The 26172-nt window shown below is 37.7% G+C and overlaps 1 protein-coding gene across 2 annotated transcripts in view; it reads right to left on the reverse strand.

Moving 5' to 3' along the window:
• The window catches only part of epha6 (eph receptor A6), a 183995-nt gene that overhangs the window by 87143 nt on the left and 70680 nt on the right, over nucleotides 1-26172 (reverse strand). For both annotated transcript variants that reach the window (XM_030757617.1, XM_030757616.1), the window contains one exon: nucleotides 3613-3768. In XM_030757617.1, the coding sequence (XP_030613477.1) occupies nucleotides 3613-3768 (156 nt within the window). The remainder of the gene's footprint in view (nucleotides 1-3612; nucleotides 3769-26172) is intronic.

Below are 26172 nucleotides of genomic sequence, written 5' to 3' on the forward strand. Positions count from 1 at the left end.
TTTTGGGGATTTTTTTGCCATCTGAGGTTAAAAGCAGCTGGAAGAATGCTCTGAATGTCATGGTCCTCTCATGCTTTTAGTACTGGCTTACCGTTGCCTTGTCTTTTCCCTACCCCCTTTCCCTTTTTCTGTCCCTCTGTTTGTCTCTGTGTGAATCTCTGGAGGTGTGGCTTTCTATCAAGGTGGACAATACACTGTGTCTCATTAGTCAATTAACTGCAGTATATATATACTTTCCACCCCTTGCCAGACTGTCAGCTAAATTACTGCAGTAGATAGTATTCAGGTTCCTTGTTGAAACTCCAATGGGCTAATTACACGTTGTCTTTGTGCTCCCGACCTCCAGTATGTGTCAGCTGGCTACCAGTTAACCCCGATCTTTAACAATCTGTCCTCAGCTTCGATTCTGCCAGCCACACTCGGTCTTCCAACCACCTCCAGCTCCACACCCTGCCTGCCTCTCTTCACCGTCTCCTCCAGCATCAGCCTCCTGCAGTCAATCCACTCTACTCATCTGAGGTCCACCCCTGCAGATAAACTAAATCTTAAAAACTCTGAGTATTTTGCATTTGTGACAGCCAGTTTGTGGTCTAGAAACCTAACACTAAATGTTTCTGTATTTCAAAAATACTGTATTTCACACGGGTATCTCAACATTCTGCTGTATTGACTCCATAATGCACTCCTCACCTGTGCAGTAAGCAGCCTAACTACCGCCCTCACATTTCACTTTGCTAAGGTATTCTTGTGCTCCCTGGATGCGCGTGTTTGTGTGTGTCAGGGTAAGCATTGTGCAATAGCAGGCAGCCAGCTGTCAACAGGGTGGAGTTAAAAGGCCGGGGGGATTTGAACACTCCCGTCCTGCCAAGCTCACTGTCTGCCAGGACAATGGGATGTTTCCCTCTCCTCCACCATCCCTCTCTCCACACCGTTGCTAAAATCTCAGCAGACAGGAAAGCTCCTCCTACTGCTCCTCCACTTCTGTCAGCGTGTGTCCATTCTCTCCCTTTATCTCTTTCTGCCTATATCGGCCATTATCTCACCTTCTCTATTCTCACCATCGAGGAGAATCCACCCACCTCCCCTCCTGCAGAGCAACCCCACTGCCATCAATCAACTCCTATTCTAGGGGGAGATTGGTATCACCACCTCCTTCCTTTCTCTCTTCACTGTCTACTCCATCCAGCCTTTACACTTTTCCTTTACCTTTATCTCCCCTCCTGTTATATCTTCTCTTTCTTCCTCTCTACCACTGTCTTCCTCTAAGGCGCTTGGTCTTTAATCTCTATTGTCTTCAACGTCAAGCAAACACTTTATGTTTTGGCCTACAATCCCCTGATTAAAATGCATTATGTGAGTAAACACAGCTCACAGATTGTAAAAGTAAATGTGGTACACCAGCCTACTCCTCTTAGTTTGTAAGTTTGTCACACCCACACGAGGCCTTTTTACACTGCATTTGTACTGGGAGCAGAGATACTGTTAAAAGCAAATTAACAACTGCTGACGAGCCATTGCACAAGGCACTAAATTACAATGCTGTATACCGAGGAAGGTGTCTAGTTGTCTTCAGTAGTTATACACATATTCATTTGTCAAACAAATTGAACTTACCTTCTGTCAGTGTGGTCAATAAATGCTGCAAATAGAAATATGCCCACTAGAGTCATGACTTCATATTTTGAAGGTAAAGAGTTTAAGATGCTTGATCTTATCACTTATTTGATCAGCTCACGGTTTTAGGATTTTTTGTAGTATATAGGTAAGTGTAGGTAAGTATAGGTATAACTATAGGTAAGAATACTGTTCACTCCTAAGATAAGTTTTCAAGTAGTTTCAAGTAGTTCTCTGACAAAGAGACCTCGAGCTGAAAAGCTTACAGGTTTAAATGTGTACATCGAATCATCTGGGTCTAACTTTTGAGATAAAAACATCACATGAAGAGCTGAAAAGCCTTTCTGAGGATTTCCCCTTCAAACATTGCATCCTGTAGGACAATCTAAACTAACAGCATCTCCACAATGACTTGGCTTTGTCTTTCCGTAAAAGACAAATACACTCTTCCACCCTGGAGAGCTCTCAGACGTGGCCCCCGTCTATCTCAGTGACAGCTAAATGGCTTTTTAATTAAAGGAGAATTAGTCCGGTTAAACTGTAATTTAATGCAAATATGAAGTCGTAATGACAGTCAGTGAATCATCAATGAAGACGAGGCAGCTGAACAAAAGCCATGTAATTCATCCAGAGACTCTCTAATGTTCCGTTTCACACCAGATAAGTCCTGGAGACGAGACTGGATTTACGGCCACAGCAAATTCTGCGAGAACACTGGAGTAATCCACCAGCTCTATAGACAAAGTAATAACTTACCAGACTGTCTGGCATACACAAGTATAGAAATATTTAATGTGAATTTACAATGAATTATTTCAAGGTTAATCACACCAAATTATAAAATGACTATTTCTATCTCCCTATTAATGATGACAGTGAATTCAGGTCTGTGATCATAACTTTGATCACATCAAAAAAGGTTACCACCATCACTGTAGTCATACATGTGGCTATTACTGTATGTCAGATGACTCACTTCCAAGATAAGAGGTAATGTCTTATCCCAGTTTGCTGTTGCACATTTTCAGCTTGTTTTCAGCACCTCACAGTGGTAAAAAGTTACAGTTTGACTCATCTTACTACACTGCATGAAACAGATCCTTGCTGTAGTGGTTAACATATTTGCCTTACATGCAAAAGAGTCCAGAAAAGACACAAATCCAGCATCAGGGGGTCATGAGCTACTGTAGTAATCTAGTGTCAGCCCAATGCCTGGAACAGCCTAGGCCCCCAAAAGGTTCTTGTCTATACCAGAAATTACAATGTAATCATGTTGCCTAGCAATGATCAATATTTCACAATATTTTAAAAATTCCACTTTTTTTTTTTTTTTTTAGTATTTATGAAACTATAACACATCATAAAAGCATGACATCATTTTCATTTCACAACATTAACATTAAATTTATATCCACAAAAGTTGAAGTACACAAAGCAAAACCTTGATTACGCATTATATATTATGGTGCCATCATACTGCCTGGCAACCACCCAGCAACAGGCTAAAATTACTTGTTTTTAGTGTTTATACAACTGCAGCGTATTATGAACGCATCCTATTGTTTTAATTTCATAACAATAACATCTCATTTATGTCCACGTGGGCATGTACTAGTATTCTAATGTTATCCTGGCAATGATTAGACTGTCTATGAACCAGAATGTCTGTCAGTCACATGATGTAGTTTGTGCACCTACACACATCCATTTAAGTTCTGTTGTAGCATTGTATGTATGGTAGGTTTATTTTCATCACACCCACTTTCCAGATGAATGACTAAAATGTGTTGTGTAATAAAGTGAGCTCACATGTTTAATGTTGTCATTGTTCTATTAATAAATCCACTGGAATGTGTTTTATATTTTTCTTTTCAGTTTCAAACTCGCAATTGTTTTGCGCCATCTGCCTGTAAAGCAAAAGGTGGAAGGCGTTAATCCGACTGTTAAAGCACATGGTGTGAAGATCGTGCATCAAGCCCTTTTTCCTGGCATACTCACGTGTGCAAGCCATAGTTGGAGGATCTTTCTCAGCCCTGAAGAAGCCCTTCTCACAGCGGCAGATAGCAGAACCTTCTCCATAGCTGAAACTATGCGGAGGGCACTTTGAACATTTGATGTTTCCAGCATATGCCTTGTAGAAGCCTGGACGACATGCTGAGGATGAACAGACAGACAATATGACAATCTGTAAGTGCACAGCCAGATCTTCCTAGGGATGTACAGGTAAAAATATTTCATGCAAACATCACATAGCCTGATCATATTATGCAAAGAAAGACGCCCTGAAGGGACACAGTTTATGCTGCAGTCCATCAGAAATTCAGACTTTAAATAGATTCATGAAAATCATGTTTTCTATTTAAACAGTGAAACAGGGAGACCATCTGCTTTGGGTTTAGGAATATTTACTCAAAGTATTAAAAAGTACGATTTTTATTTTCCATGAAAACAAAGACGCTTAAAGACAAAGAAACACTGAAGTCATTTCTAACTTTGTCAACACTTGCAATACTAAAATTCCCATGTTTTTGGTTCCTTTACTGAATAACAAAGACGGATTAAAACTGAGGATATTGATTATCAAAACATATTACCAACTTTATTTTTATTGCCAGCATTTAATTCTGAATAAATAATTCAAGCTTAGGGAAAGGTGATGAAAGAATAGCTTTTGGAGGGAAAATATTCAAATGGCCCACCTGTTCCACGACTGAGGGCTGCTTAGTTTTGAATTTGTCACGGCTTCAATCAAAACACAGAAATGATTTAAAGCTAGGAAGGAACCACAGTGGTACTAATACCAATCAATATGTAATATCTGTCCAAAACATTTTTTTTTATATAAACATGTAGCTACCAAAAATATAACATTTTTTGTTTATGATCACAAAACAAAAACTGAGAAATTAACATCTCCTTTTAAATCTAATATGTCAAAGTAGGAAAATCACAGGGATAAATAAAAATATCAGTGATGGTAGAACTCTGCATAGGTGACCCACTGGGACATGGACACAGCAGAATGGAACAACTGTTAATATTTCTGTTATGCACTGGCTTAACATGTGAATACATAGCATGTGGGAACAGTTTAGCTTCAGGGCATTTTCACATCTGGTGTCCTTTGTGAAATAGGCTTTTGAAAAATTGTCTTATTTTAACTCAAACCACAACCTCTTCTTAAACTTAACTGCACAGTTTAAACCATGACCTCGTCCCTATTTGGGCTTTGTTGCTCCTTATTCTAACTCATGTGACTTGGTAAGGCCTTTGTGAAAGGCATACAAACATATACTGTGCCTCATTCCACAGCAGACACACATCTACTGACAAATCTGATCTTTCTTTCTTACTCCAGCCACTGTTACAATTTTCAAAAGATTATGATGATTTAAAGAAATTGTGTCCAATAGATCTTTTCCACAGAAGACATTATGACATGCCACTGTTAGGCAGTTTAAATAATGTAATTACTGAATACCTGAATTCCATTTAGTTGTTTCCTTTTCACTTATTGTTCATGCTGGCTCACTTTAAAAGTCACAGCTTACTCAGAAATTTGAATAGAAAAGAGCCATAACCAAGTCAGCAGTAACATTAGTGCTTTTCCTACCATGACAATTCAAAATGTCTGCTGTGAAAAAAAATATATTCAGAATATCATAAAAAAAACAGCAACTGAGCACACAAATTATGTATTTCTATTTTAGCAGCCAAGTATTAAACCAGCAAGTAAAACCTTTTTAAAATGCACCACAAAACTTCACACCAGAGATATGTAAAAAACCTTTATTCGCAGGAAAGAAGTCATACACAGGAAGTCAGCGAGTGTGCCGAATATTTCAGGTATTAGGGGACAAAAAAAAAATGCTGGTAAGAAGTGAAACATGAGGATCCACATGACAAAACATCCAAACAAGGAGTACAAGAGGAATGACTTGAAAGCTTAACCGCTGTGAGTAAAAAGTCAATCTGGTAAGGAAAAAAGGGAAGCAGGGTTGTGTATATATATTCACAACAATGATTGATTGGATGACTGAACACAGGTGAGAGCAAATGAAGGGGGGGGGGGGGGGGGGGGTCTACTCACAGAGGTGGGAAATGAAGTAAAGTCTGGAAGCAAAACAGGACTGAAATGAAGAGAGAGGTCTTTTCAAAATAAAACAAAATAGTTTTGCACCATATTCTGGAGGCACTCTGAGCCCAATAACATACTTACTATATCAGGAAAAATAGACTTGAAGAATAAAAATAAACTATGGCTTGCATTTAGGGGTGCATAGCTTGAGTAGTTCGACAATTTACTTAAGTCTAAGTAAATTTAGCTGAAAAAAAATCAAGCAAACGTTTTTAATATTTAGAAAGAAAATAATAGATAAATAGCAGAAAATAGAAAAGCACATGAGAGTCTGAACCTTAAGGGACCGGCTAAAGCTTTCCTTAAATAGTAGTTTTTCCGACCTCCAAAGCACTTCCATGTCAAAGAAACATGCAAAATCCTGTCTGGGAAGACTTCCACCACTGCTCGTTCTCACCAAGTACACTGATTTAACAAGGTAACATAACATGAGCCATATGAAAGGATTCACCTTGAAGCACAGAGAGCCTCTGTGTGTCTCTATTGCTGCTTGTGATAAATGGAGCTGTAGGCAGGGCAAGGAAGTGCCTGAAACCACAACTGTGCTGATCAAATGTGGACAATTAGGACAGGGACACAGAGGTTAATGCACACAGAGAACACACACACACACACACACACACACTGCCTGGATGAACAGTGATGTTTTTAGTGTTGTCTAATTCTGTGATGATTTTTTTTTTTGTTAGAAGTTGTTTTTTTTTTTTAACTGAAATTATGCAGATGTAAATGGCCGTCGTTTCATTTGAAAGATTTGTTTTTTCATCACCATCATGTTATAATAAAGAACAAAAAATGTTTACATTTGCCTTAAAACTATTTCAGTCAAGCATAATCAAACTGTGATTGGTCTTCAAATCTCTACTGAATGTTGACTTACACACATGCACACACACACACACACACACACACACACACACACACACACACACACACACACACACACACACACACACACACACACACACACACACACACACACACACTCCCTCACTCTGTATGAATATGATAAGTAGCATCCCCTATGGCATACCAAGGCTGCCTTTATCATTAACCTCTGATACTGACATGTCCTTGAGTCAAAAACCGTCAGTCAACTCCCCCACCCTGCAAGACCTCGCTTTAGACTGTCAACCTAATGATGCCTCCACCCGACCTTTGCTGAACTGTGGGGATGTTCTTTTTCAAACCCTGCGGTTTCCTGCCTGGCCAGGCTCTTTGCCAAGGCCGCAGTGGCGCTGTACATGGTTGACCATGTGCCACCTGAGGATGGACACGCATGTGTTGGGATGACCACACATAAACACGTGCAACAGCAGACATGGCAGGAGGAGCATGTTGCAGTCAACTGGACAGCTGGTTAAACATGAAAAAAAAAGTGGACATTTTGGCTGGAGAACGCAAAGCTGCTGTATGTCCAATACTACTGATCCATCAAGGACGCCCATTTCGGCATTATCTAAAAGCATGAAAGTGTATACGTAATATCACCAACACATCTGAAAGTAAACTGCTTTTATTTCCCTTATGACTTATCCTCCATGCAGATGAAAAAAGGCTTTTGATACAGTCTGCACCTTAGACTGCTGAATTTCTGGTACAGCTAGAGAGGAAAACTGACAAAATATCAGCACAGGAAGTAGAGAGCTGAGCAAGACTGAGTGTGCGTGTGTGTAATGTCTCTGTGTTTGTTACTATAATGTATTTCTGTTACAAATGTTTCATAGGCCCAAAGGTTGTATAAATTTCACTATTTCACACTGCAAAAAAAAAAACAAAAAAAAAAAAGTCACAACTGAATGTACTTACTAATGCTTGTGAATATCTGCGCATAATAGCTCGGTAGTGCTGGAATTATAGATTTCATAATGGTAGAGGTGATTTATAGCAATTTTATTGTCTCTACCATTTCAAGTATTGAAAATCATTTAAAATTCAGTACAAAAGAAATGAACATAGATTTTCCAAACTAATTTCAAAAGAATACATTTATGTTTGGACCATCAAGGTGTGTCCTGTAATCATAATAAACAGACCTCCTGCCTCAAGTGTCTCAAGAGAGAAGACAATACAAGTTTACATCCACTCACTGCAGACATTTAAGGTAAAATAGGGATTTCAATGAAGTTATTGATATTTGCTTCTGTCTGGATCTGTATGTTGTGTGTTGCACATACTGTGTTATGATAGAAGCCCACACCAGACTTATAAAATGAATATTTGGAAGCACAGAGAAAACACATCCATATCTGGCAAGTGAGAAACTCAGCAGACATTACATATGTCCTAAGTAGCAACGGTAAATGTATAAACCAAGCATCACTGAATTACACACTCTTACTGTTTTCACACATCCTTCCTGCTGAGCTGATGTCTTTTTCTGTCATAAAAATGTCAATCCATGTCCTCACCTGTCAATACATGTCCATCTTTCAGAGCCAGAGGATTAGAATTCCTGATCTTGAAAAATATGTAATTATACATGTCATGCCTTATATCTATATGATGTGATGCCTTATATAAAGTACATATTATCCATTATCAATTACTTTTAACATCTTATGAAGCTAATATACTAGTAATAGAAATATGCACCCAATATTCTTAAGAAGAAAAGAAACACACATCTTAAGAATTCCATCCACTGACTTGACAGTAAACTTCAGAAGCAAGTAAATGATAGCTGAGCAGAGGATCCGAGAATAGTATGCTGACCAACTGCCCTTTGGGTCTCCAAACTAATCCTAGACCTTCAGCCCAAGGTTAATGAGATCTGGAAGCCATCCACAACATCTTCATGCCCAAGGCTCAGAGCTCCAATCTGGGCCCTGAGACACAGAGGCAGTAGATTGTTTGGTAAGTTCACTGGACCTCAGCAACACCAGAGCAACTGGCAGGCAGATCATATTTGGAAAGGAGACCTGTCTGTCTATCTGCAACTGTCTGGCTGTCCCTCTTTACTGTCTGTGCCGCTGGGATGTCGGGTTGATTAGTTGTGTTATAGCCACAAACTTGTCCTGTCCTTATAGCATATTTGATATATTAAGATGTTGTAGAAATAATTTTAGAAAAACTGGCAGCAAATTACAAATAAATATATAAAGTGCATTTCATCAGCCCTGAGAATTCAGAGTATGGACTTGTACACTGTTACTTACATAACACTGATATCCAAAACCTTTAATCATCTCCTTTAAACATCAACATGAACCCTATAGCAGTCTGGACAAATGGAGCACTACCTGCATGGTCTTCATTTCATTTAAAAAGGGGAACAATGCAGTAGTCACAGTATAAACAGTAAGATCTGAATTTGCGTTTTGAAAAGTGCGTTTGATTTTGTAACCGTTACACATTCAATCATTTGGGCAGTTTGAGCATCTGGAAAGGAAATAACTCATGTTCTAGTCAGGCTCTATCCTTCATTAAGTTATGTTTTCTGCACTTGTGCCTTGTAGTGAAACCTGTACTCGGCTAATCTCGTTTGTGAAGACAAATGAGATTAGCTGGCTCATTATGTGTTAAAAAAAACCAAAAAAACAACAAAAATGAAACACAGCAAAAAACAAAATAAAAACCATGTCATCAAGTAAGTCTTTGCACATGGAGCGGCCTTGTAATCACAAAGATCTCAAATATTGTGGTTCATTATTTTATATTATCATAATTATAGTTACAATTTAGTGCATAGGTGTTAAAATGGGCTATAGTTAGCTGAAGAGATCCTACCAATGCCTAACTCATGTGAAGCCCAGAATATCAACATCTAACTATAGCCTACTGCTGGACTAAAAAAAAAAAAGAAGAGATTTATATATGTTTTAATGTGCATCTCTGGACATTTTAGATGTCTGGTAACACAAATAGGCTATCCAGTAATGTTTGAACAGGCCTTCACATAGCTATGCCGAATTCATGGAAATTCAAATTATTTCAGGACAAAATTATATATATATACTTAAAGTCTGTGGCAGTCCATATTTAGTCAAAGATCTTATATGAGTGCTACAACATAGTTGCAACATTGAAATCAGGTTTAGATGGACTCATTGAGTCTTTGCAGTGTACAGCCGATGGTGGTGGGTTCCTCTCCCGATGGTCAGCGAAGAAGAACAATTCCAAGAGGAGCACAATTCTGCAGCATTTACTTGCAGAACCACATCAACAAATGTTGCAGAATAGTTCAGCTCTTGAAATCAAAGGCGGTGTGGTGAGCAGGCGATGCAAAGGATGAAAGATCATTGCGGAGATGATGGCGTTAAGTGAGATGCAGCTCGTAACTGATTGCATATGGGGCAAAAAAATGGAAGAAGAGCTCTATTTTCAGTTTCATTCCATAAAAAAAATATTACTCTCCTCAATGTTTCTTCTGTGAAAACGATAGAACAATAATAATAAAAAAAAAGCTGTATTGCTTATTCTCTGTGCTGACAGAGTATGCATTTTGTCCAGTATATCTAGCAGTGGAACAGTAGTGCCTGCTCCCCATTTTCCTGCTTCATACCAAATCATATTCCACTCCATCGGGAGAAAATTACAGTCATGCAATATGATAGTCATGCTCACTTCCAAACAAAACAAAAATGCCTGCCAGTAATACTGAATTATATAGAGATGATACAGTACCATGATACAAGAGAGAGACTTCATGCCTGTGGGTGAGAATACTCTAGCTTGTGTTCTCCCGTTGAATAATACTACTTATAGTTTTAATGCAATATGCATTGCCTACTAACACTACAGATAAAGAGTCACACCTCTTCTTCAGCTCTTCCTAAAAAAAGCAGCAGCAGTGGCACTCTGAAACCCACGTTTAATAGTTTCACATGTAATCAAGAACAACGCTCTCAAACACTAAATATGAAAAGCCCTCTTCTCAGTTTCAGTCTGTCTCACTTATTCATCAGACTTACTCACTCTTTTCTTTAGCAGTGAGTGTTTTGTACTTGACTAGCGGGCCTCTCAAATACACCTCTGCTCAAGTGCTGAGGAGGTAAGCCTTGATTATGCTCTGTTTCGGACACAGACATACACAGGCTGGAGTAATTCCTTTATACTTATTTGAATTTTATCATCTGGGGGCGCATCTAGTTTGAAGCTTTTTACTTATAAGAACACAGTGTGCCTTTTTTAAAAACTACATGCGATGTGACTTTATGTTGTATCTATGTGACATTTCAAAGTAGTGCTCAAGACCTGTTTCCAAAATGCCACTTCAGTCAATTCTTGCTTTTAGGCCAGCTGCTGTCACTGCTTCTTGATGTTCCTTGCAATGAAGCAAAGGCTGACTGTCAGTCTCTCTCCACCTACCTGCACAACAAATGCAGGTATCCTCCATATTTGATTGAATGTAATCTATTGTATATCTATATCTTTTATGTATTTGCAGGGGTAGGGTGGGGATGGGTATATAAGGAATAATCATGTTGGGTGTTAATACAATGCAAAACTGGAGATTTATTTTTGCAGATCAGGTAATGAAGGTAGTAATAAGACAGAAAAAAGCAATCCTATTAACAGGAATAATTATAGCTAAACATCACTTCCACTGACAGCACACGGACTGGGAGATGTTAGAAACTCAATCAAGGATCTGAATCAGCAAGACTTTAAAGCTACGCACAATATTGTTTTTGATAAATACTGTATGTTTGCATGATTGTTAATAGCAATGTTTCATATGATATAAGTTTCTCACTTCCATAATTCTCTTCATCATTGGCAGCGCTCCTAATTCGCGTATTCTTCCTTCCTGCAGTGGAAGTGAAAGGCATTCTTGTAAACTGAAGATTTCTGCAGTACTGCACATAATCAAAAGCCCTTCTCTGTTATTATGAAAAACAGCAGGTATTGATTACACAAACAAACATTTACTTAACATGAACTTTGCAAGTGCACAACTTTATCAAAGATTAAAAAAATCATTCCTACGAACCACATTAGCCTGATGTGATTGAACAGGATTGTTTTAGCCTGACATCAGTATATGAGTGTGAATTAGTGAAGCCACATTTAATGAGGAGGCCCTTGGCATCAATGTGTTTTTGTTCTGTTAAAAATTTATCAAGACTTACAAGTTATAATGTGATCATTATCATTATCCAGCTGAGCAAAATGTATTGCTGAACTGAATTTCTAAGATAGATAAAAGCTAGAATGAAACCGTGAGAGATGGAAAAAAAAAAAAGCTAATTATCAACCCCACAATGAGTTGAAGATGAAAACACAAAAAGGGAAAGGAGTAAGAGGCAGACAGGGCTGGACAGGCTCATTCAGGACTTCCTATTCCTTATATCTCTGTGACGTTATCGGGGACAATGATCGTTTTATGAACTTTACAGAGGTCAGCCTCACTGATCCCTTTATAGTGGTGTTTATAGCAGCGCAGACAGAGTGTTGTGCCAAATGAACTAACAGAGTAGTAAACCTTTCAAAAGACATCTGTTAATGCTGAGTGAGAGCAGAGTTTCGCTCTAAATCTTACTTTAGAGGCAAAACGCTGTCTTGGAGAAGGTTTGGGCTGAACAGTTAAAGCTTTGTTTTTAGAACATTAATTGGACAACTGAGAGTGACTTGTATTAAAACATCTCTAGTACATGATCGCAGCAGTAACTCTTCTGTAGGCCTTTTTGTCTTCCTAGTGGGTCTACAGTAGCAGGGGCATAACAAGTGTCTCAACAACAGGGTGGCTGTGGCTCACGAGACAGAGCAGGTCATCTACTAATTGGAAGGTTGGTGATTCAATCCATGGCTGCTCCAGTCTGCATGCCAAAGTATCCTTGGGGAGGTTACTGAACCCTGAGTTGCTCCCGATGCGTTCATCGGCATGTGAAAGTTAGGTGGAAAGTGTTTGTATGAATGTGACTGAGACGTGCTTGAGTAGAAAAGCATTTTATAAGAACCAGTCTCTTTATCATCAATTATCAGACGTTTTCAAAGTTTTTCGATGGGAATGCAAAATTCTAGCCCAGAGCAAAAATGTATTTTTTAGTAAAGATATATGATAATCTTATTATGATACAGTTCTGCGCAAAAATCTTAAGCCAACTCTCATTTCTTTACACTTTGCCAGACATTTTTGTAATTATCTCTGCCAAGGTGGTTATGTTTTTGGTAGTGTTTGCGTGTCATTCTGTCTGTAAACACAATAAGTTGAAAAATTTTGAATGAATTCTGATAAAATGTTGTAGGGGTGTACAGTGGGGTCATGTTAAAAATTCAAATTTGCCTTACATCCACCAAGGCCTTCAAGGTCAATTGAATGATTTATTGATCAAAAATTGACAAAAAGCCTTTTAACTTAGAAACTATGATTTTTATAAGTGTGGTGTGTATTGTCAACATATAGAAAGTACCACATAAAGATTTAAAATATCATGCCACATTTGACCTCTGATCTCTCCTTCAAGGTTAAAGTGAAGGTCAAAGTGATATTTTTTTTTCTCTTTTTATAAGGGCCTCAGAAAAAAAAATCTTGACAGGTACTCTGGCCATGCAGCTGAACAGGCAGGAAACTGAAATACCATTTGTGCAATCTGCTACAGGCTGAGGTATCTGTCGGCTGGTGTTCTTTTAATACATCGTTGACCCCTCTTTTTTTTTTTTGGAGTGAGTGTGTGTGGGTGTGCGTGTGCATGTGTGTGTGTCTGTGTGCGCATACGTGCCATATTCATGCACATGTGAGGACATGCACGTGATCCCTCCCAAATTCAACGTGGTGAGCCCAACTCATCACACAAGATTTGTTTTTATTCCTTTTACAAAAAAGTAACCAAGAATAAAAGCAGCTCAGTGAAAGCCAGCATCCAGACCCCTAAGCAAGGACAAAGAGAGTAGCAGAAACTAAACCAAGCAGTGTGTTGAGTCCAAACATCACCACACAGGATGGCGACAAGAACCCAAGTGTCTGCAACCTGCCAAGGCAGAAACATGCAGGAAGGTCTACCTCAGCGCCTGGGGCCCTCGCCAAGACCAACAGAGGCAGAGAGCACAACCCGGTCCCACCCAGGTCAAAGTGATAATAATGCTATACAGAGCTGTTTTTTACTGCAATGGTTTGCGCTGACAACATATAGGCATATAGGAAATGATATATGAGGATTCTTAATATCACAATATAGTTGGCATCCAAATATCATCTCACATTTGACCTCTGACCTCACTTTTACATTACACATCTGCCTTTCTTTCAAGCTGACCCCAAAATGTGTTATATATTTAAAGAAATTATTGTCAAGAGAAAGAGAATGAGCTGCCTAGTTATAAATATACTGTAGTATACTATATAATAAGCTCAAGTTATTGAAGTCCAGTTTACAAATCAATACCTATTATCCATTACCTACTCCTACGTAATGTTTGTGTAATCAAAGTAAACATGTGTCATGCTGCCCTTATCTGATTTTACTGCACTACAAACTTCTTGAAGTACGTTTAAAAAGAACAAAGAAAACAGAATGAATGAATACAAAATACTATTTCCTTAAAAGTAAATGGCGAGCGAGTGAGCTGCCTTGGTGGAAATGACTTGCACTGTACTATAGTAAACACTCACACAAGACTTAGAAAGTTTACCATCATAAAACGTTTTGTGAGTTCACATGGAGGTGGATGATAATGGAGGTTATATTTGTTGGGCTGCATAATCAATTAAATCATTCACATCTAGAATTAGAATAAGTACGATAATGCTGACTTAGACAAAGAAAGTAGCAGACAGCAGATCAGAGCACACAGAGCGCCATCACTGAAAGGCAGAAACTGGGACTGGAATCTATGCAGGCCAGTTTATGGTAAATCTTTCTAACTGAAATTCAACTGAGAAACAAAAAAAATGTAATAGTCATTTTTCAGACTACATAAGTCACAACTCCCCTATTTACTTTTATTTTTGCTAATTCTCTGTTTTTTGCTACTTGTAGACACTTGTAGCATTCATTTTATTGAAAGCAGATGTAGATGAATAAAAAAAAAACAAAACAAAACTGCCCTCTGTTTTTGTACCCAAGCTTATATTTTGTTGGATTTATTTATTACAACCCTCCAATGCGTCCTCTAACACGGCTCATCTTACCCTGATTTTCATACCAATATTTTCACTTTTAATTACTTTAATTTAAAAACTTGTAAGGCTATATGCCACTTGAAGAGCAGAGAATGAGTGTCACTGTGAGTATGTGTGGAAGCCTAATGAATTTATTATAAGGTGTTATGAAGATTAGCATGACTTAGCCCCAAACTTTTCCCTCGCTCCCTTCCTTCCGCATGATTGATGCTGATTGTGGTTTTAACACGCTGTTAAATCGACAGCAAATCCTCTTTAGCAGAGGTCGCATTAGCATAAAGGCCTTCTTGTGGAAAATAAACAACGGCAATGTCTTCTCAAAAACAGCACAAACAAAAGAGGGAGATAATGACACGGCAGTCCTTTAGTAACATCAACAACAACATAATGGAGCTGGAGTGAAATTAAAATGGATCAGTCAATTTAAATGCCTTTGGGGTTACTCTCACTCTCTGCCTCTATTGCTTTTTGTTTTCCTGTAAAAATCTTACTCTATTAGCCACAGGATCTGATTGATTTCAGTATGTGCATAAGAGATTTTACACATACCATAAGCATACGCATTTGAAATTGTAAACACAGAGAGAAGAATTTTTCCCCCTGTGTGATGAAGCTTTTGAGCTGATTTTGTGGCCATATGGCACTTAAAGATAAAGGGCTGCTGACAGAAATTTTTTTAACAAACTAAGAAATAAAAAAAAAAAAAAAACATCTTTCAAAAGTTTTTGTCCAGAAAACTTAAGTGATAGTAATATCAACAATTCAATTCAATTTTATTTATTTAGTGCCAAAACAGTCGCCTCAAGGCGCTTCATATTCCAAGTTAAAGACCCTACAATAATTACAGAGAAAATTCAACAGTTTGAAACTGTTCGAAAGCCAGGTCTCTGAGAAAATAAAGGCACAGCATTTTCTAATTTCCTGCTGTGTTGTGAACGTGGTCCTGAGGTCATCCAGCTTGTTTTCAAGTGAGTGTACTTTTGCTAATAGTAGGCTAGGTAGGTGGCCTGCTAGTTCTAGCCTTTAGCCTGACATGTAGCCTACCTATCTTCCGGGCTCTCCCTCAGCTGTGATGTTCACTGGATACCGGTGCTGCGCTGCCTTGTTTGTGTGTATCCAATTGCAGTAAGTCGTCCAAGTCAGAGTAGAGCTGCAACTAAATAATATTTTGGTAGTGGACTAATCTGTCAATTATTTTTTTGATTAGTCGATCACTCAACGATTATTTCAATCTTGCCTCACCTGTTCAAGCCTGCCCACCTGTTAGCATCACCTTGTTGATTCTTCCCACAGTTAAAATAATGACCCATAAAAATAGGAGTTTGAAACTAATCAGATGTATTTCTAACATTAATATGACCATCACAACAAATACCAAATAAACAATGCATATTAAAGTGAATGCGTTTTTTGTTATTTTTAAATGAAAATATAATGTGCAAATAAGTAAATAAAAATGGCCTCTGTTGAAAAGTTAAAATAAGGCTTCAAATTAAATCAAAGATTTTTCTGTGGGCAACACTGCCCCCATATCTTCCTGTAGTGTACTGCAGTTTTAATTTTAAAAAATCACGTACGTGGTTTTAGAATATGATGCCTCGACATTAAAATTTCATGTTGAGTAATTTGTCGACAAATTGTTGCAGCCCTAAGTCAGACAGGCTAAAAGTAAAGTCTGAACCTTTAATGGTCCTTTTACCGATCTCCCGTACTGTCTCTGTGCTGTACGTTACTAGTGCGGATGTATTCTATACATTTAAAAATACTAACAGTGCTAAAATAATAAGAAAAAAACACTGGTTACAGGAGAAGTGTACAGAGACGTCTGCCACGGTGCATATAGTTCAGTGTAACAGCTGTCTTAATGTTGTTAATGAACAAGGCTGGAGTAAATATGCAAGATCATTTTTCACCTTAAGAACCTTTAAGTAGTTGCATTCAAACTCTACAAGAAGTATCACTTGGCAAACAAGGTAAAATGCATATCAGGAAAATGTCTTGAATGTCACTTCTTCAGTTTTTTATATTTATGCTTTTACACGCTGATTAAAGTGAGGTAAAAACAGACTAAAAGAAATGGATTTGAACAGAAATACATGAGTATATTTTAAGAAATCTGTGTAGTAAAAATATAAACAAATATTTGAATTACAGTAAAGTGCTGAATACGATGTGACAAAATTCTGATATGGGGGAAGCTCTAGATTTAACACAAAATCACAGAAATGATTGATAACATAAAACACTCCATAAACAGTGTAAGTATATACATATGTAAAGGGTAATTGTGTATTTTTTATGTGTTTTATATTATATATAAAACACATATAACACAACAATTAATAGGATTTATTTCCCTTTAGAAAGAAAATTCCAAATCATGGAAAAAAAAAAAACTACTTACTGTCAACACAACAGGTTCACCATTATGATATGGCAATCAGTAACAAACACCAACATTATTATTGAACCAAAAATGTAGCCTTTACAAGCACTGCTCATTGTAATGTGCTACAAAGTTATATGTTACATCACTGCAAAGTTACAAAGTAACATATTAGTGTACTTGCTTTCAGGGAGGAGGAAAATGGTGGAGTGGTTTACAGCTTTTGAGGAGTTGGGATATGAACCTTTTATTTTACTGCATGAATGAACTAGAGCATGATAGTAAAGTGCAACTGAATGCAGGTCTAAAACAGCCACTGCTAACACAACACTGACTCTTTGCAAGCATCCGTAGCCTAAAGCTTGCATTGTTAACTGGTAATTATATGACAATGCATTCCAGGATGTTGCAAAGTAACACAAAAGTAATGAAACAAGTAGTATAACAAATGATTTCCTCAGGAAGTAATTAAGTAACGTAATGCAATACTTTTAAAAGAGTATTAAAAAAAAAGACTATGGGCTGGCTTTACTTCATGGTTGAAATGCTTCTGTACACTTTAAGCCTTTCTGGTCCAGCAGGAGTTTTTAACTTCAGATAACTCGCTTGGCAAAGGACAGAAAGCACTCCAAGTGCAGTCATCTGGGATGATGGAGTGTGCCTTCATGGGGCTAGCGGGAAGCATTTGCCAGTAATTAGGGAAGAATGAGCACAATTGGGGCACAAGCTTCTTTTGTTAATGATCTGAGGACAACACACTCTCCCTACACACTAACTGAAATTTACAAACACACACTTTAAAACTCAGTAATGATATCAAAGTTGTTTTACTCGTTACTTGTCGATCGGACAGCTTACCTGTTAATACATACCACAACTAGTTTCACTAAATAACATTTTGGGGGGGGGTTGAATTCTCCTTTGAATGCCATAGCATTTTCCAGCATTTGCACAGTATTAATTTCCTTGCACTCAGCATGAACAACATATAGTACTTTGTGTGTTCTATGAAAAGAATATCAAAAGATATTAAAGATAAAACACATATTGGTGCTTAACTCAGAAGATACACTGTTTATGACTTCCTGCTTTGGTTTCAATTTTTATTTTACATGGCAAAGTTGGGGATCATTCCACTTTTCCTCTAACTGCCTCCCATTTACACTGAGGGAATGAAAGTACAAAAAATAGGGGGCCTGCATGCAACACAAAAACAGTCAGAACTAAATATGCAATTGAGTAGTTTTGGGCTTGTAGTGAGGGTTTGTTTTGTTTCAGATTTAAAAAAAATACATTTATCCTGTCTTGTGTAGATGGTTTTCAAAATGTATCCACAATGTTTTCTTAACCTTAAACTATAAGGTTAAGAAAACATTTGGAGAGCCGTGGTAGACATGCGTAAAATGTCACGTAGGTGGGAGTCACTTAGTCTTTATCTCAAGTGGTTCTTGTTTAACAGAACACAGAAAATCTGCGCACTCAAATATGTGGAGCCAAACCAGCTGAACATTTTCTTTGCAAATGTTCGCATCTCTGGAATCGTGACCTTATCCAGCAGCCAGTGTTGAGCCACAAAGTGATCATTTGCCAAATAAGTGATTTCCGATGTTTTTATGTGTTTTTGATGTATGATGTCTTGGCTTATATTGGTAAATAGACTGTAATCAACAGCATTTATGAAGGGCTTACATATAAAATAAACAAATGAGCGATTTTGCAAGTATCTTTATGACTGTGTTATTTATCTACATTATAATAAATCCAGTCCTTTTTGGCCACTTTAACTATCTTTATAGAACTGTGAACTTCTGCTGCCCGCCTTGAACTCACTCCTCATTGAACTCATGACTGCTGCATACTGCTTTGATTGCATGCCCACAGTGTGCAAACCACACAGTGTTCCGAACCAGGCAAACGTTAGCTAACTCTGTCTTCTGAGCTCGGGCTGTGTTTGGCCCGCGGGCTGGTCTTTGCACACCCCATTTAAAAGGGAAAGTCCTGTTTCTTTGAAATTGGGTTATATCAGGTAGATGAGTCCCCAAACAATGTCCTACTGTTAACAGTATCTCTTTGACTGAACAGACACTGACAAAAACAGTATATGGTTTTGTTTTCGGCATAACTGGGGTCTGTAGTGTGTACTTGCCTTAGTCAGTTTATGTTTTCTGTTTAGAAATGTTTCATGTTGACAGCTGAACATATTTTAAGGTTCAGTTAACTTCCATACAATGAAACATGAATTGGCTGTTGAACTGACACTCCCTTGTACTGAGCTTAATTTTCAGCTGAACAACACCATGCATGGTGAGATTTCTGAGACTGAGAGTGCTGATGGCGGTGTTACATACGCTGGTTAAGATCTCGCTCTGTCTGGTGTCTTCCTGCTGTGCTTCATGTGATCGTACACAGCAATTAGTTTCCCTGTTGGTGAGCGGTGTTAGATTAAATGAGGTTTTTGTATATTGACACCAGCAGCTACTGTAGCATTAATGCAATATTTAAAAGCACAGAGACCTCAAAATGTTCAATTTTGTTTAATAATTGTCAATATATATATATATGTTCTCATACCATCAGCCTTTTAGGAATATCACTATATTGTAATAATTTGATGCAGTAATTTAACAAAAGTGTATATTTTATTTACACAAGGTCTTTAAGCTGCATTGGCTATATTTCATGACAGAAACAAACCAGGAAAATACAGTACAATGTATTGTTGTAAAAGGAAGACTATTTTTTCAAAGGATGTTTTTCCATAATTTTTAGCCATGCACCGAATTATATAATTTGCATTTACAGAAATGCCTGTAAACATCTGTAAAAAAACAGATGATGTACTGGCAGAAACTCAGAAGAACTCTTTTTTTAGTGTTCCACATGAATACTCCATGTGATGGACAATCACTACCCTAATGTTGGTATGAGTTGAAATCTTAATTACTGACTTAATTACTTACACAAGTAAGTTAAAGATCTAAAGTAAAAACATGTATTTTTAGACTGTATCTGATTACTCCAAACGACAATGACAAAAATTACCTGTGTGCAGCACATTATTCATGTCAGTGTTTAATGATAACCCATCAATTTTTGGTGCTGCGTCCCTGTAGTGTTTTTTTTTTGTTGCCTTGCTTAAAGTGTATGCCTGTGTTATTTATTTGTTCTATTGTTTCTTTTCACCGTGTGCCATGCTTGTAGGTTAATATAAATTGCAGCACCAGGCTATGTTGTCAGTCCTACATAATAAAAAATTTTTTCTGAAATTGTGCATGCTTTCGACACCAATCATGTGCATTTAAAAATATAGCTCGTAAAAGAAGTTTACTGTAGCTTTAATAAAGCCAAGTTTAATGGTTTGGATGTGTTGTCATTTATCTTTTTTTTTTTTTTTTTGATAAACACCCAGTACTGTCTCTCTAGCCAATACAAGCGGAAGAGCAGCTGGTCTGTCATGCAAAGTCTCAAAAAAAAAAACCTCCAGCAAAAGCATGCCTTTAACTACTTTGATCTGGCGCAGTGTGATGGCATGTAGTGCTGGCAGGCAACAATTCATCATAGCTAAAGCAACTTTTATACCAAAGCTTGTTTGTGTCGGGTAAAATCGTTGCCATACATAAATTACAAAATCAAAGAGAAACTGATATGCAGCTCAGCACGGTCAGCCTTATTGTACATTGAATAGTCTCTTTGTGTTTTGTAAATCATTTTGCTTGTTACTAGGACAGAGCAAACGTGTATCTGATGTGCTGGAAGGAGATGATAAAAATTTAGTTGTCCTGGGTTTTCTATATGTTGCAAATTACAGTTCAAATACTGTGCCTATACCTGTCTTGTCAGTAATAACAATAATGACAGCAATGCTAATAATAATAAATCATATTACAATGAACCAGAGGTGACCCACAGTCACTGGATAATACTTGAGTTTAATTAAAAGCTCTCATTTATGGGCACACAATCCCAACTGCAAACACTCTCATATACACACACTTTAACACACAAATGAACTGGGAGTATATCCTTTTCAGATTCCTCAGGTTCCATATTCCTGATCTATAGAGTGTAATAGTGTTTAATAAGACTGACATTATGCTGGGATAATCCCACTCTCTGATGCAGCGACACATACCCAATTCCATTTCCACCGCCTCAGCTGTTTTCTCTTCGCTCCAAAAGCTCATTTCTAGAAAAGAAGGCAGGGGCAGAAAACGAGGCCTCAAATATCAATTACCACTGATGGTGGAGAGGGAAAAACGCTGATGGATGCTACATTTCCTCAAATCCTGTGCTATTCTTTTCATTTGGGTTTAATATGATTTTTTTTTTTTTTTATTAAAGAGCAATAACAGCATATGATGAGGAAAAATTAATACGGACTGCCCTAATATGAGATATAGCAGTGGCAAAAATGCAGCACCTTCAGAAGTGCATGGACTTGAAAGTATGTGCGTTGTGTGTTTGAAATGTAATACTGAGATTAACATATAAAGGTAAGATCTAGGGAATATACTGTAATTGCTTCAGTTCTGGGTTAACAAAATAAAGTCTCACTTACCTAGGTGAGCAGTTGCTTTCCTGAATATATGTCCTAGGTTTTTAAAATAAGAAAACAAAGCACTTAAAAATGGTACAATAAGAAGTCCTGACCGATTAAATTGTGGAAAGGGCATACAATATGCTATAAACTGGGTAAGACGATTCTTTTTCTCTATGAACAATTATTTGTCATTGTCACAATATAAAATGTTCTATAAACACATTATAAAATGCTTCCTGCAAAGCAAAAAAAAAGCAACAAAAAAAAAAAAAAAAAGCAAAAAATAAATTATTTACTCTTGCTGTGCATTCACACACCACATGCAAACATTTGATCATGTTCAGTACAAGCATATTACAGATTATTGATTTAATTTCTTCAGCTGGCACAGGGTAGGAGCATCAAAAAAAAAAAAAAAAAAAAATCAATACTTGGATTGGATACTCATTTGCAAGAAGACCAAGACCAATATTGCCATGTTCGCCTCCTCCAGCACAATTTCACCATTTCTAAACCCCGTCTACAGTATATTAACATTGTGCTTTCTAGCTTATTGCAATAAGCTAACTTCTGATGGATAATGCTAAAAAAAGAAAAAGAAACCCAGGACTAACCTCAGGAATTTGTTAGTGAAACAAAAGTTAACTTGGCATCAGACAAAGACCACAGAGATACACGAATATGGAATGGTGAGTCTATACAGAAACTGATTAATTCAAAATTACCTCAAACTTGTTTTATTTATTCTTAATATTTTCTCCTTGTTGACAGTTATCTTTAAAATGTTATACAACTGATTTTCAAGGACTTATAGAGGATAGTTTCAGATAAAAGAATAAAAAACTTAACATATGAGGAAAGTGATGACTAGAAACAGATTACTAGGGACGCAAAAAGATGTACCAGTCAACTCAACTTTGATCAGTGACCAGCCCGTCCGCTAGTCCATTTCTTGCATGCGCAAGATCCGTACAGTGGTGATGGCAAATACCAGATGCTAACATGTTGTCAGCGTGGAAACGCCTCACTGTGAGTGAAGACACAAAGTGTACCATAGTAATCCAACGGGGGAACCACTATGAAAATGTTCGTAACAACAAATCTCAGTGACAAATCAGACATTTAAATCCTCATCGCCCAGCTGAATGTGGACAGTTTAATGACACTAACAAAAGCAAAATGGCTAAAGCTAAGGCTAAAAGCAATCCACAAGCCAACAGCTTCCAAAGCAAAAGATCAATGCAGTCCATCCATCCATCCATCCATCCATCCATCCATCAAAGCAGTCATGAAGAAAACTGAAAAGGTTGAAAAAAGAGAAAATGGTTGATGTCCTGTTATCTGGTATAAGTTATAAACATACTAGAAAATGATGTAAGTGCCTGACATTTTTTATATATAAACCTGTAACATATGCTTCGGCCTTGTATAAAGTTCAATAATTTCTTTTAAAGTCATTTTTTGTTTGTATATGCTATCAGTTATGACTCTCAGAAAGAAAATTGGAATTGGCAAAAATCACTTGGTAGGTCACTATCTCTGTGGCTTCCATATAAAGTGAACGGAAAGTGATAAGGTGTGTATGAATTAATCACATCTTACTGTATTACTTCCAATACTTTCAGCATCTCACTGAAGAGTCAGCGCACAGTGCGGGCTTTTACAAATCACACTGTTGTCCCCAGTTTGGGTAATTAGTTTAGTGTTATTGCATTCGCATGGAACAGAGGGTGTAAAATGTGTTATTGCTTTTTAACTGAACACAGTGGGTAAACTAATGTGCTCAACATGATCAATAAATCATATCTGAACACATCAACTCCCTGCCAACTGGAAAATGAAGCAATGGCTGAGCCTCTGCTTGCACATGAAATAAACGAGGTTTGTGTGTCTCTGCGTGTGTGTGTGTGTACTTGTACATGTTTGTACTTGACATGCCATACACCTTGTAAAATACAATCAGTACAACGTTTGTGCATGTAAGTCTGTACATGCACAAACATAGCTTAAATCGAAACACAAAACCTTTCCCCACTTAGTTTGCTAAAACGAGTGCAGTGCCTGTTCTGAATGGACCGCCTTACAACATACAGTAAGTGTGTAATTGAAGTCATTTGTGGCAGGATGTATTTGTCAGTAAAATACCCAGATTAATTCAGTTTTGCATGATTGAAAAACTTTGAGCTTGAACTGCAGGTATATGACATTATCCTGACTGACAGCTAACATTTAACTCTGCAAGCCTGGTCCTGTGTGTATGGTGCTATAATAAAGTAACACACAAACTGTTACTGCAAAAAGAACACAGAGTATGTGCTGCTCTTATAACGAACCAAAAACACCAAACAGGAACCCCAGAAGCAGAGCCGTTGTTAATGAAACCAGTCATTTCTAAATCATATTACCATCCCAGTAATATCATACTACGTATATACTGGGAAACTGGATAGTTAGATAGAATCCAAAACTCCTTCCCATTTGATGGTGATAGGTTTACATAGAGTTTGAGTTTAGGATGACCTACAGTCAATAAATGAGCTGCTGAACACTCTGACACACAGATGGGCTCAGCCTGCAGCTCACTGAACAGGCTGTACCTGGTAGGGGGCCCCTTTAAGGAGGTTTCCTTCTGAGATGTCATTGCAAATAGTCCGTTGGTTGTTTAAGGAGGAGGGGGCTGTGGTCACTGTGGTTGCCACATTTTGAGAAACTGCTGTGGAGTAAGGTTTATCAGCTCTCAGGGGTCCCCTAATGGCCTGGGGCCCCATGCAGTTGCCTATCTTTCCTGTTCACAGGCTGTGTGTCTGACTGTTGAGAAACTGTAAGAGAAAACAACTTACAGCCAAAATATGAGGACAGCTCCCTTGGGTTGCCAGCAATAGACCCACCAAGTGTGAGTTGTTGATAAAATTGACAGAAAAAAAACAACACACACACACACACACACACACACACACACACACACACACACACACACACACACACACACACACACACACACACACACACACACACACACACAGAGGGACCTTCATTTATAAGAGGTCATAAAAATAATACTTGTTTAATATAGCATTGCACCTGCATCTTCACAGCCTCAGGTTTATCTGCCTTATCAATCTTCTCATTGCTTGTCCCATGCTCCTTTCCTCCCACACTGTGGATGGCAAAGGCAGTTGGTCCACTTTGTAAAAGCCTCCTGCAGTTCGCTAATCATGTTGACCGCTGGCTACCAAATTAAAGCTGTCACTCCCGCTGCTGGACGCTGTTGGTCTAAGCAATGTGGCTTCCAGTGGATAAATAGAACCGCCACAAGGGGCCTTTCCTATCATTTTCTGTTACACAGATATGTCTGTCATGTGAAAACCTTGTGAATTCAATTTCAGGTGGAGTTGCTTGCTTTCTCTTCAAAAAAAAGCGGCCATGTAAAATTTGATTACAGATGTGTGATAAAATTTCTGTTGGTGTGGCTTCAGTGTCTTCATAGTTGGTTAACAGAATGCATTAATAGCTTCAAACTATAAGTTTTTTTCATGAACAGAGGGGTACACAAAAATTTAGGCTTAGCTGTAATTTTCATAGTTACGTACTGCACCATGCCCAGTAATATACTCTACAATATTTTTAATGAAGATGTTTGGATAGTATCATAAGTCATTTTTTATGAAATCAGAGAGCAAATAAAATATACAGTTTGGGGGGACAAAGGTACTGTATGATAATGTTCATTTGTAATATAATACCAAAGAAAAAAAAGGTAATGCACAGGACAGCTTTCCACTGTGCCTCCGTGGTTCTTCAGTGAGCCTGACTCTGGAGAAGCCAAAGGTGTTTCTGGTTCTTAATGCAGTGTCTTATGAGGGCATGATGACAGTTTTGTTCATTGCAGTACAGTAATTTCTTCAGATTATTTGAATCTTTGTTGTGATATTATGTATGGCAGATGATGAACTCTTATACATCTTTGCAATTTTTATATTGAGAAATGCCAAAGACTTTTACACATGCAATATTTCACATAGTGGTAAACAGTGGTAAACTTCTCCACATCTTCACTTCAGAAAACACAACCTCTCTGGGATGCTGGTTTTATATCTAATTGTGATACTAATTAAACTAATTAGCTGTGAGATAACATCACAATTCCCAAATCATTCCACACCCCCTACCTCTGGAATTAGTTTTTTTAGCAAATCAGATTTTTTTTTTTTTCACATTTTTGCAGGATACCAACTTTTTTGAAAACAGGGTTGTGAGAGTCTGCTCAAATACAGTTTGTGATTGTTTACGGTAACAGCCTACTGTGCTTTGTTAAATGTAGCAGACTTACAAAGAGAAATATTTTTGGTATGGAAGCAGGAATATACAGCTTTAGTAATTAGTATCCCGATTTAACCCTCAAGCATAAAAAAAAGGCACACCATTTGGCA

The sequence above is a fragment of the Archocentrus centrarchus genome, chromosome 21 (genome assembly GCF_007364275.1).
Source record: "Archocentrus centrarchus isolate MPI-CPG fArcCen1 chromosome 21, fArcCen1, whole genome shotgun sequence".
In the NCBI taxonomy this organism is placed as follows: domain Eukaryota; kingdom Metazoa; phylum Chordata; class Actinopteri; order Cichliformes; family Cichlidae; genus Archocentrus; species Archocentrus centrarchus.